Source organism: Ursus arctos, unplaced genomic scaffold (genome assembly GCF_023065955.2).
Source record: "Ursus arctos isolate Adak ecotype North America unplaced genomic scaffold, UrsArc2.0 scaffold_26, whole genome shotgun sequence".
Classification (NCBI taxonomy): Eukaryota; Metazoa; Chordata; class Mammalia; order Carnivora; family Ursidae; genus Ursus; species Ursus arctos.
Genome location: NW_026622941.1, coordinates 20363325 through 20376946, shown reverse-complemented (window position 1 = coordinate 20376946; position 13622 = coordinate 20363325). Strand labels below are relative to the sequence as shown.

Genomic DNA, 13622 nt, shown 5'->3' with positions numbered 1-13622 from the left:
AAGTTAATTTTGCACTTCTCTCTGTTCTAGGGATCTCCAGGAACTTGATGATAGTACCCAGCTCCCTCTGCTTTGCCACTTCTCAGAAACAGCTGAAGGACTCACCACCATTCGGGCATTTAGGTGAGCAAACATATTTTCATTTTGCTGATTAGGCAATTACATTATCAACAAGTCTATCTGCTAATAACTGGTAATTGCTACCATTTTTTGGTTGTCCACTGTGTGGGTACGGCAGTGTTCTAAACTAGAAGAGAGAAAAAGATGGCAATAGATGTTCAGAGTTAGTCTAATCCTCTGAAATTTTAACAAGAATAAAGAAAGAATGAACGCCATATTGGGAAGATACTAACTGTGTAATGTAGACTGGGTTTGTCAATTCCCTAGCTTCAGTTTCCTTAACTGTGAAACGGAGAAATCAGCTTTGCATCTTAGGGTCATTGGGCTAATTGACAAATGTATGGAAAGCACTAACCACAGTGATTAGCAAAGAAGCATGCAATAAACAAGTTAAAATAAGTATATTAATAATAATAAAAGAAACACTACTAAAAATAAAATAAAATAAATACTTCTATATCAAGTTATTTTAGGATTTAATCAGTTTTCTTCAGTTATTACTGGTAAACAGTAAGAACCCAAGCTTTTGATCAAGAATGTTTACTTAACACTCAGAAAATTATCTGGCCCTATTTTCCGTGTTAAATAAACTCAGAAGAGAAGGTGGCACGACTGAGCATTTCATTTAATCTTGAAAATTGACATCTTAAAGTATAATGTCTTCTTGGAACCCTAAATGCAAATATGTAGTGATTTCAATTAGAGCTTTTTCTAACCTAAGAAATATTTATATTATTATATATATAAACTTGAGTCAAAAAGTAGAATATAGAGGGGTGCCTAGGTAGCGCAGTAGTTAAGCGTCTGCCTTCGGCTCAGGGTGTGATCCTGGCATTCCGGGATCGAGTCCCACATCGGGCTCCTCTGCTGGGAGCCTGCTTCTTTCTCTCCCACTCCCCTGCTGTGTACCCTTTTCACTGGCTGTCTCTCTCTGTGTCAAATAAATAAAATCTTAAAAAAAAAAGTAGAATATAGAGATATAACCATTAACAATATGTATCACAGAATTTCTACATAGACTTCATCATGAAGATTCAGACTTTCTATAATGGTGTGTTTTCCCATCAGAGTGCCTCTTATTGGCAAAACTATTTATTGACATCAAATGATAATAGTAAGACAAATTTGTATCCCGATAGAAGCCAACCAGTGGTACTCATAAGTCTATCATGTTAAAGATTCCGTTTTTCACCAAATAAGTCCTTTCAAGTCAATATATTTGAGTATTGAACATATGCTAGGTACTACCTTTGATGTGAGTACAAAGACATGGCCTGCCACTTCCATCCCAGATAAATACCACAGAGAAAACAGATAGGATAACATGGCAGGTGGGGTGCAAAGAGTGGCTGGATTCAGGCAAGCTGGTTGATAGAACAGCAAGACGTTGATGGGTTCAACATGTAACAGCCTCTGCTCTGTTGTCTCCCTGAACAAGGTGAAGTTATTTTCTAAGAGTGATGGGGACTGGAATCAGGTAAATTGTCTTAAAGGAAATAATGGTTTAGAATGACAGAGGAATTTGACCAAGAGTCAAGGTTTAGGCTTTTCATTCACCTTCTTTGCTAAACAAATGGACAGAATTTAGCATGACTACTCCTAATTTTACTTGAGGAAAAGTCTAGGTAGTTGTAAGAAGAACAAAATACTATGTGTTAAACCTTTAAGACTTGAATTATGATTGGAAGAAACAAAAGACAACCCAACTTTTTATGGAGAAGTATCTGCGTCATATTCATCCAGATTTACATCGTCCAGCATTCATTTCTAAACTAAATATTAAGTACCACAAATATCAGCATTTTTAAACCAAAGGAAGTTTTAAAATGTGGAGACAGTCGTGCTGCCATGATTAAAATTCTAGAGTCTTTACATTTGGTGCTTTTGGTCAAGAATCAAACATGTTCTTTTCCATCCATTTCTTCCTTTCTTTCAGGCTACCCAGAGTCCCCAGAGTCTTCAGCTCTTTTGGAAAGTTAGTATTTACTGATTAGGCTGCTTTTCCTCCCCTGCATTCAGGGTTCGTGGTGTACTCACATGCGGCAGTGAACTCCCTCAAGTAGTTTACCACGAAAGTATCACAGTTAAATTAGACTGAGATTTCAGTGACCTTTCCTTTTTTTTTTTTTTTTTTGGTCCAACAGAATAAAGGTCTAAGAATGTTCAGAAGATGAGCTGGATGTGGATGAAAAGATACAGACTGAGTGTGTCAAAGTTTCCATTAGGAAAACAGAAGGTTTCTTGCCAAATAGAAACACACAGAAAGAATGTTCACTGCATTTCCACCCCTCCCCTCTCGCTGCTGCTTCAGACCGTTGCCAATTCCATTTACAAACTCTTTAAGAGTGTATCTGAAACAATATCCCAAAACTAAATGAAGAGTAAGAAGTGTCCCAGACAAAGCATTTTGTCAGAAAAAGTGCTTGATGTTTATCTCAAAAGTGGCCCAGTGGCTTTGATCCAATGGGCCCCACCTCTGATCTCCCCGTTACCACTGTCCTCTAGGGAGAGAACCCTGTCTCGAGCCCCTGAACGTGATGAGTTTTCTCATTTCTGTGCTGTTGCTCACGTTCTTCCTACTGCTTCCAATGCTTTGTCTTCCCTTGTTCACCTGAAAAATTTAGCTCATCCTTTAAAACTTCACTGGGATCATCCTCCCAGTCCTCCATGACACTTTGCTTAATCCTCCTTCTCTCCCCATCCTCCACCTCATTCCCTGTGCAAATCACCCCCTTTCTTTATATTCAAGTAGCATGTTGTACACAGGGCTGTTATAACCAGCTTCTGTGTTGCATGGTCCTTTCTTGTTAACACCATGTTTCCCTCCTTCCCTAAAGACTGGGCTCCTCAAAGGCAGAGGGTACATCTTGTGTGTGTGTGTATATATATATATATCATGTAGAGTTAGTGCTTGCTAAATGTTTCTGAATGAATGGCTGAAAATCTCCCTAACACTGCAAATACATAAAGATTGGTCCTTATGTGGATATATATCTCTTTACAGTTCATATCCATTATTGCAGTAAATCCTCTAATCCTGTGGGCCATCCTCCTCTTCCTTATTCACTCTCTTCATTTCTAAAGGGCCATCCCAGAATGAGATAGCCATGTTCCTGGGACTGCTCAGCCCCACTCGAGTGTGTTGCTTTTCAGTGTAGGTCCTCCTATACATGGCATTTAAGTCAAGGCTGCAAACTCATAACTCAAAGTGAGGTAATTATTTGGCTCTGATTGCCAAATCCTTTGATTATTGTAGATCAGATGTTGTCTGACTCAGTTATCTGATTTATCTGGTTTGGCATATTGGAATGATCAGATGGATTGGACAGATATCAAGTATCTGCTTTATATTGGCCTGTATGGAAGGCTTTGTGGGCCAAGTGAACGCCCCACCCAGGACTTCTTCATGCATTTGACATAGTGATGGTTTAATATAAAGTTTTGCAAATTGATTTGAAGATTTGGGGAAACTTGGGGCAGTCTTTTATCAAACAGGAATCATTGCTGGGCTGTCAAATGAAACTTGGCTATTCCTTACGAACATAATGTGCAGACAGCCGGTCCATATAAGAACAGTCACAGCCATGGGGAGGGAATAGACCACATTTTGATTTGGCATTTCCTCCAATGTTCAAATCAGTTATTTTGATTATATTATCCAGCTTTCCATTGTTCTTTTGTTCAGGGAAAATAACTGAAAAATGGAGAGACTATTTTTGTTATTTAGAAAGATTTATCACCATGTAACGTGAAAAAGTAGCTCACATGTTCAGATGGATAAGATTCTTATTAGAAGTTTCATTTATAACATGGATTACCCAAAATTTGGTCCGATGATGTTGATTTCCAAGAATGAATTTAATTTGGCCAGGGATCAATATCTAAACTGTATTTGTCATAAAATCCTGTAAGTACCATAGACTGAGAGCTCCTACCATGCAGTGACCATACTTACAAATATTTTAGAACCTTGAGCATCAGATATCTCATCTAACAAGAACATCTGCCGCTTCCAAGAACCCCCATCCTCTACTTCTTTCCACTCAGTTTCCTTCTTTGGTTCCCAGAAACGCCAGCAGGAGGAGAAATTTAAAAGTGTATATTTGCCTGTTACACACGCATAGTTTCCTGTCTTCCCTGGTCCTTGTCCAGCACCTCCCACCCACCTCTAACTGTGTTATTTGGAAAAGTAAAAAGTGTAATAAAAAGTAGGTAGAGCATATTGCATTTCTGTACAACTTACTCTGGTTTTTGTAAGGCCCTTGCAACATAGGCCATGCCTTGTTTTTGTGGCCGCAAAATTATGTGGAAATTTATGAAGTGATCCTTAATAGGACTTTGTCATCAGAAAGCTTCCTTTTCATAGCAGGGGTCTGAGAAAGAAGAAACCCCGGACCACACCCTCTCCAGTAAGCGTGCATCAGAGCAGTAGCAGCTGGCCTTTATTTTGAAGTAGGAGTCCATTTACTAGTCATTTCATCCCATCCGTTTGTCACTATGTTGAGTAAATAGTGTAGTAGTAAGTGTGACTGTTTCTTATTATTTCTCCCGTTGTGTGGCTAGGATGATAATAGTTTTGTTTTCTGCAGGCATGAAACCAGATTTAAGCAACGTATGCTGGAACTGACGGACACAAACAACATTGCCTACTTATTTCTCTCCGCAGCCAACAGATGGCTGGAGGTCAGAACGGTACGTTCATTTCATGATTTCGAAATGGAAACCAAACAAAAAAGGGGGCTGATGCAAAGAGGGAGACAGTTGTAAAAATTAGTCTTGCACCGAGATTCACACTAACTTCACTTTTTCCGGGCATTAAAATAGCTCAGGTTTGTTTATGTTACAGATGAAATTTGTCATAATGTTTTAGCTAATGGCAAGACAAATAGCCCAAAAAGCAAAAATTCATTTTGTGTTCATTAGTCTCTAGATTACATAAGTTAATGGAATGGCAAATGTTTGTATAACTTCATTTTTTTTTTTCAAAAGAGCAAATTTGACAAGTGAACAGATGTACTCGTTTCCTTCACTGAGCAGGACAGGCCTGGAAGAGATGGTGACTTTCTATGTTTTAAGCCAGTGGAGGATCACATTAGCACAAAACATAAAAAACCACAATTAATCATCAGTTGCCTTCTTCTTAGCCTTATGAAGGAGGGGATCAGGCACATGCTTTGGCATCACACAGACTTGATCTAGCAACTTAATTTGAGTCTGTTCCTCATCAGTAAAATAGGAATAATAATAGGTACTTCATGGGGATATTAGGATGAAAAATAATAATATAAGTCCCCTAGTTCACCGATTAGCAGGTGCACTCAACAAATGTCTTTTGAATGAATGGATGAATAAATAAGTGAATGGAAACAGCACCTGCTGTGGTAAGTGGTTCATAAGCCAACCAGCTGGAGTATGAACCAGGAGACGGATGGGACACAAGTCCCAGAAGGGAAGGAGATGTAGTTTGCTGACCGGTGTGCACAATCTCTACTATAAATAATCTACTTTGGTGGTGATGATGAGATGTCTGTAATTAAAAAAAAAAATTATCTATTGGGGATCCTGAGTGGCTCCGTCCATAAACCACCTGCCTTCAGCTCAGGTCAGGGGATCTTGGGGTCCTGGAATCGAGGCCTGCATCAGGCTCCCTGCCCAGCAGGGGATCTGCTTCTCCCTCCCCTTCTGCCTCCCCCCTCCACCCCATTAGTGCTCTCTCTCTCAAATAAATAAACAAAATCTTCAAAAACATAAAAATAAAATAATTATCTATCCATTTGTCAAAAGGCAAAGGAAGTTTATCTGTACTATTATAAGGATATCATGTCTGCTAATTAAGCATCCCTAGTATATTCAGGCTTTTAAAACTCAACAGACCAAAGAAGGCAGATAGTAAAAGAAATTTGATGAGATGGAAATGAAGGAGCCCAAGTTATAATCTGAGTTGTTGATGGCTGGATACAAGTTGATATGGATTCTTGGACGCCCCTGTGAGCTTTAGTTGACATGATTTCCCCCTGGTTTACAGAGATCCTCTTCCACTCTATTAGTTACAATGTAGAAATTATTCAGTGACACAACACAATTATATTTTACAAATTTTAGATAGAAGCATTGGTTGTTGATAAGAAATTCCTTCCAGCTTGCTGTGGGCAAGGCAAAATGTCTCCTGAATTACCTATAGATAGCATAAAGGCGGATGAAGTGTTGCTTGGGATTTATACCAAAACTAAGACATTATTCCTAGATCCTCTCCAGACCCCAATTCCTTGTTTTAAGCTTCTATTTGTTTGTTTAAATTTGTTTTCTCTAAGGAAGAAAAAAAAAAACCCAATCACATCTGAAAAACAGAACTAATCACGAAGTAGCTTTATGAAAGAATGTCCCGAAATCATAAGAGAAAATGTCAGTGGCTACCTTTGTTATTTGATTTTTCTGAACTTGGAGATCAGGCAGGTTTTTTAGGGGCAAGTGTGTTTGCTTTGGACTTGAGGTGAAAGTCTGACTTGACTCCTGTTTCTGCTCTTTAGCACTTCCTACTGTCAGGTTAATGGACAAGTGTTTAACAAGAATCTTCAAGCAAACCATATGTTCTGCTTTCATAGCCAAAAGACAAGATATTAGAGCCTTCAGACTGCCAAGAAAGGGGAGGTCAGGAGAAATTAGAGAGGTAGCGTGGCCAGATTCAGAATGGCTTAGTTCAGTTTGACTCACAGCTCGTTACTTTAACCCCCATGTGAAAAGGCAGCGGACCAACCCGAATGTAAAAGAATTCTAGTTCCAGCTGTAGAGACCTAAAGAAAATATTGACGTTTGAAACAGGAAGGGCAGGCTCTGCCATCCATCCTGTTCCTTGATAATACATTTGTTAGTGTGTCTTGTCTTTGTTTGCTGTGTATTACGAACCTTCCAAGAATTCCTGTCTAGTCTCATTACCAGAGCTCTCCCTTAAAAACCAATACCAAAAAAAAAAAAAAAAGGAATCTTTCGCTTCTGTTTCTGATGGGTAAAGGTAAGGTTTGGTAAGGAACTTGTTGATTTATGCAAAATTCTAGGCATCTCTGCTGACAGAAATCAAGGTCCAAAGTCTTTTGTGTATGATTTTTCTCCTTTGCCTAATTTTGTGTGTCAGTGTGTTTATGCGGATATGTGCGCGCACGCGCACACACACACCTCTAAACAACCCCAATGAGCCAACTTTAAACTAGTCAGATTCACTCTCTTTCTTTCTTCTGAGTACTTTGAGAATGTTCATTAGAACCAGGATATTATTTAGAATATGTGAATAACAGAATCTTTACTCAAATATAAGTGTGTAATTCAAGAACGTATGTCACAGTAAGGGTACTGAATAAGTTAACTAGGTAACTCCTATTAGGAAGTAACTCTTCTCCCAATTGTACACATATAAATGACCTCATTACTACTGAGCTCCTGTGGACACGTCCACATCACTGGAGACACAATTGCAGTTTGAAATAAATGGATCTTGTGTCAGAAACATGAATGTTGAGATACAGGACCTTGGAGACTAGGGTGTAAACTGTTCTCTGACCCCCCACAGCTGGAAATATTCTGCCTTGTAAGTCGTTAGAAAAATAAGTAATGAAAACTTCTATTTGGTCCAGTGAGTCTGCACTGATCTTACTTATCCACAGTATCAACACAACCCCTCCTTTCTCTAGTCTTTGCCATATTCCTCAGTTAACAAAAATATCTGCTTATAGCAAATATTCTTAGAGTTCCCAGAGCAGAAACACAACTAAAATGGTACAAGGAAGGTTGAGGCATTGGGCATAAATCAGAAGAAGCAAGTAGGATTTCCTGATGCAGATCTGGGGATTTCACCAACTCTAATTCATGGACTCATCACCTTCATGAAGAGAAAGAGAAAACTTCTCATAGCTTTCTGTGGCTATTTTTCGCTTCCCTTCCTCTTCACTCTCAGTTCGAGCTTTGGGAAGCAATGCCACTGAATTCCCTGGACAGAAAACCTCAAGGAGAAGGAAGGAAGAGGAACCAGAGAAAAACACTCCTCATGGGATTCCGGAAGATCCATGAGCCCCATCCGATTGTTGTTTATTCTCTGATTTATTTTAAATATATGGCTCTTGTTTCTTTTCCTGGTCAAGTTAAGAAACAGCTAAAATCATCACAAGTTATTCCCTTTCTCTGAGTAAACAGCTTTCCCTATGGAAGACATAGCCCTGCCCACCACGGTCACTTCATATTCATTCCGAATTAGGAAAAAGATAAAGGTCACAATACACTCACATCGAAAAAGGACAAGAGTCTAAAAGAATAAAGTAATTTGGCTGGTGGGAAAAGGAGCGAGACTGTGACCACCCGGCTTGCTCTGGCAGAGAGGGGAGTGTTTTTCCTCTGGGTGCCAAGTGAAGTGGCCACAATCGTGTGCAGCCTGTCGCTACAGCCGAACCTTTGAAGGCTGCTTACGTTCTTTTGTTCAGCACGGCGTTTTCTCTTCAGCCCTCTGCACTAAACAGTTCCAGTTCTTTGGCATCGGTGTTTCCATTTGCGAAAATTGTGTAACTCTATCTAAAGGCTGTCTTTCCAAGGCTTTGTCTTGCTGTGTGGTGAAAGGATAAAAGAAAATTCACATCAGGAAGCCAAAAAAAAAAAAAAAAAAGTCTTTAGAATCAACAGGCTAAAATGAAAATAGCCTTCAGGGTGAGTTCGCACAAGAGTCGATTTTATGAAACAGCACAGAGCTTTTTTGTGTGTTCGTAACTCCACCACAGACAGGTGTGCACTGATCTTGTCACTGGGAGCCCTGATATGTGCTCCCAGATACTCAGCGGTACCATAGACTGGTACTTCCGAGGGCTACGTGAGGAAAGAGATTGTGTTGCTGTTAACTATTTGCAAGTCTTTTATAGAAAATTACGGTTTTCACTAAAATCCCATAGATGGATACATGTCACTGAATCACCAAGAATCTGAGAAGAGGCCTCTCTTTTGACTTGGAAATCAAAGGCTTCTCCCCTGGGGGAGAGTTGAATTCACAAACTCCATGGAGGTTATAATTCATCACTATCCAGATACAATGTCTGGCGGTGGGGCCTTCTTTGAGAACTGGCAGTTCACATATGCGGTAGCTCCTGTTTCCTAAATTGAATCTCTCATTCCATTATATCGTTTTGTTCACAAGCGTGCTTTCGTTGAATTCATTGGTTAGAAGGTCTAAGGACTAAGCATAGAAAGGACACTGCTAGTGATCCCCAAGTATTTGCTCTCCTTTGTGTGAGTTATTCAGACCAGCTGCTTCTCCTTTCTTAATTTATTGCCTTGAAACCATTTTGTTGTTGGCATATTTGCAGAGAAAGGAAAGAAGGTGTAAGCATAGAATCACTCTGTAATTCATTAAACTTCTAAGTGGCTCAGTGGGTTGAGCGGCTGTCTTCAGCTGGGGGGGGGGGGGCCTGCTTCTCCCCTGCCTGCCTCTCCCCCTGCTTGTGTGTGCTCTCTCTCTCTTTCTCTCTCTCTCTGTGACAAATAAATAAATAAAATCTTTTAAAAATGGTAAAGGAAGTGAAAAATAGGGAGCTAACACAAGCTCTTACTATCAAAGTTAATGCAATTTAGTGATTTTGCTATGAGTCTTCTTGATAAACATGGTGCACAAAGGAGTTTCCTTTCTTATGCAGATCAGGGCAAAATTCTGATCAAACGCTTCCAAAACATTCCAACCAAATTCATTACAAAAAAGGTTTTTTGTTTTTTTTTGTTGTTGTTGTTGTTTTTGTTTTTTTTTTAGAAAAAAGATTTTTGAGTAGTGGTAATAATCCAGGAGTGAGCTGAAAATATCTAGTTGGTGTAACAAGAAGACAAGAAGAATAGCACTTTCTAAAAAAAAAAGATGGGGGATCAGGATAGGCTGGTGATGGGTATTAAGGAGGGCACGTATTGCATGAGCACTGGGTGTTATACGCAAGTAATGAATCGTGGAACTTTACATCAAAAACTTGGGATGTGCTGTATAGTGACTAACATAACATAATAAAAAATTTTTATAAAAAAATAAAAATTAAAAAAATGAATATTTTTATAATAAATAAAATAACTTTGTTATAGCTACTAAACTGCAGACATACTGACTTTTAAGCTCTCATATCTATTTGAATTTAGTAGACTTAGATTTTGAAAATGGGTTTATCCACTGGAAAATGTGCTATAAATGTACTTCAAGAAGCTATGCCTTGTTGCTAAGATGTCAAAAACATTTATCTCTATACATTATCTTTAATAAAAAATAAAGCAAAAAAAAAAAAACAGATAAAAACAGAGAGGTAAACAAACCATAATAGACGCTTAAATATAGAGAACAAAATGAGGGTTGCTGGAGGGGAGGTGGCTGGTGGGGGGATGGATTAAATGAGTGATGGGCATTAAGGAGGGCACTTGTTGGGATGAGCATTGAGTATTGTATGTGGGTGATGAATCACTGGATGGATTCTGCTCCTGAAACCAGTAGTGCACTGTATTTTAACTAACTTGAAATTAAATATAAATATATATATATGATATATACATATATATTATCTTTATATATAAATTTTGGAATATTTTATATACTGGACTAATAATTAAAATAACAGTATCTAATGATCATACTGAGAACCTTTCAAGTAGTTTTAAAAACATTAGCCATGTGAAAGAGAGCCAGAAAATATATATTAGCTCAAAGTTACTCATCAACCTTCTCCCTTCCCTCCCTTCTTCTGTTTTCACTTCTCTTGCTGGCAATATTGCCAGGATAAGGCTATCAATCTATTACCAGAATTACCATTTTAATTCAATAGAAAATAATTTAAATTATCATCTAACTGAATCTACCAATTAGATCTATATAATGAGTGAATCTAGGCCCCAATATAAAATATAGATTCCATAGCCAATTTAATGGGGGGGGGTGAGAGAAAAAGAGAAGAAAAGAGACAGATTCAGTGCATAAAGTTTTGCATTTCCTTTAGAATGTTTACGTTAGGCCTACTGTCTAATTTCCATTTTTTGAAACTCAGTGATTATTTTGCTGTTATACTTTTAAAAGAATGTATGCAATTTTGAAAAAGAAAAGCAAAGCTGGAGGCATCACAATTCTGGACTTCAAATTATATTACAAAGCTTTAGTGATCAAGGCAGTATGGTACTGGCACAAAAACCAATGCTTAGATCAATGGAACAGAATAGAAAAACCCAGAAATGGAACCACAACATTATGGTCAACTAATCTTCAACAAAGCTGGAAAAAATATCCAATGGAAAATAGACAGTCTCTTCAACAAAAGGTTGGACAGCAACATGCCGAAGAATGAAACTGGACCACTTTATCATGCACAAAAACAAATTCAAAATAGTTGAAAGACCTAAATGTAAGACAAGAAACCATCAAAATCCTAGAGGAGAACCCAGGCATCAACCTCTTGGTAGTAAATACTCCAAAAGCAAAAATGAACTACTGGGACTTCATCAAGACAAAAAGCTTCTGCATAGTGAAGGAAACAATCAATAAAACTAAAAGGCAACCTTCAGAATGGGAGAAGATATTTGCAAATGACATATCTGATAAAGGGTTAGTATCCAAAATCTATAAAGAACTTATCAAATTCAATACCCCCCAAAATTATAATCCAGTTGAGAAATGGGCAGAAGACATAAATAGACATTTTTCCAAAGAAGACATCCAGATGGCTAACAGACACATGAAAAGATGGTCAACATCATTCGGCATCAGTGAAAACAAATCAAAACGACAATGAAATACCACCTCACACCTGTCAGAATGGCTAAAATTAATAACACAGGAAACAACAGATGTTGGCGAGGATGTGGCAAAAAAGGAACTCTCCTGCACTGCTGGTAGGAATGCAAACTGGTGCAGCCACTCTGGAAAACAGCATGGAGGTTCCTCACAAAGTTAAAAATAGAACTAACTTATGATCCAGGAATTGCACTACCAAGTATTTCCCCAAAGGATACAAAAATACTGATTTGAAGGAACACATGCACCCCGATGTTTATAGCAGCATTATCAACAATAGCCAAATTGTGGAAAGTGCCCAAATGTCCATTGACTGATGATTGGATAAAGACGTGGTATATATATACAGTGGAATATTACTCATCCATAAAAAAAAGGAAATCTTGCCATTTGCAGTGATGTGGATGGAGCTAGAGAGTATTATGCTAAGCAAAATAAATCAGAGAAAGATAAATACCGTATGATTTTATTCATATGTGGGATTTAAGAAATGAAACAGATGAACATGGGGGAAGAAAGAAAAAAGAGAGAGGCAAACCATAAAACAGACTTTTAACTATAGAGAACAAACTGAGGATTGATGGAGGGGAGGTGGATGGGTGGATGGGCTAAATGGGTGATGGACATTAAGGAAGGCACTTGTGATGAGCACTGGGTGCTGTATGTAAGTGATGAATCACTAAATTCTACTCCTGAAATATTCCACTATATGTTAACTAAGTGGAATTTTTAAAAATCTTGAAACAAACGTATATATATGATAGTATGAAGAATGAAGCTCTTCTTGAATAGAAATTAATAAAAATATGCCTTGTTTCAAATCCTTAATGTGTACCTTACCCACAGAAATTTCTCAGAAACTGAATGGCGCATTTCTTTATATCAAGCTGGGAGGAAGGGCCTTGCTCCAAGTATCTCCTGATACTAACTTACTCTCTGGGACTCATCACAGAAACTTTTTATGAGTCTTTTTAGAAAAGATAATATAGAAATTACAAATTTATGGCATAACTTTAGAAGTATTAACTTTACACAGAGGGCTGGAAGGAAAAATTCATATTGCTGTAAATATTTTAGAAGTATTTGGGAAGCATGTTGGCATTTGTCAGATGTAAGAGTGGCCCAGACTGGTTAGATTATGCACCCATGTAGTTGTTGCTTCAAATAAAGGGAAAAAGAAGAAGTACTACCTAATTGGGATGTGACAAGTTGTTAACACATGGTCCAACTGGAAGAAGCAATCCAAGGAGTATTTACTACCTCTTGGGAATTTACTGCCTCAAGAGAGTAACTCTGCATGATTTCTTTCTTTATTCTTTGTAAAGATCATGGAAATCATTATGGAATTAAATTTTAGTGCCTCTTTGTAACCTTTGATGTTTTATGATGCACATAAACTTTTAAGCTTGTTTCAAAGATTTGAAAATCATCCAGAGGAAAAAAGACATCCTGGTACATGGAGGTGGTGAAATCTAACGGGTATTTAATCTTTTTTTTTTTTTTTTTTTTTTTTAGTCCTTTCAAAGTCTTTGAATTAGGTATTATTTCTATTTTCCAAAGAAACTTAGTTTCAAAGCAGTTTAAATTATTTGTGTGGTAATTGGCAAAGTCAGCATCTGAGCCCAGATCTCTGATTTCAAGGCTGGGATTATTGATTGCTCCTTAAAAGCTGGATCTTTGGATCTGCTCTAAAAAGAGGCAAGAATGTGCACATGTGAGCTGATTT

At 37.9% G+C, this 13622-nt stretch overlaps 1 protein-coding gene across 19 annotated transcripts in view; it reads left to right on the top strand.

The window, feature by feature from the left end:
• The window catches only part of ABCC9 (ATP binding cassette subfamily C member 9), a 127891-nt gene that overhangs the window by 96828 nt on the left and 17441 nt on the right, over positions 1-13622 (top strand). For all 19 annotated transcript variants that reach the window (XM_048216493.2, XM_048216507.2, XM_048216496.2 and 16 more), the window contains 2 exons: positions 31-123; positions 4710-4812. In XM_048216493.2, coding sequence (XP_048072450.1) covers positions 31-123; positions 4710-4812 — 196 coding nt within the window. The remainder of the gene's footprint in view (positions 1-30; positions 124-4709; positions 4813-13622) is intronic.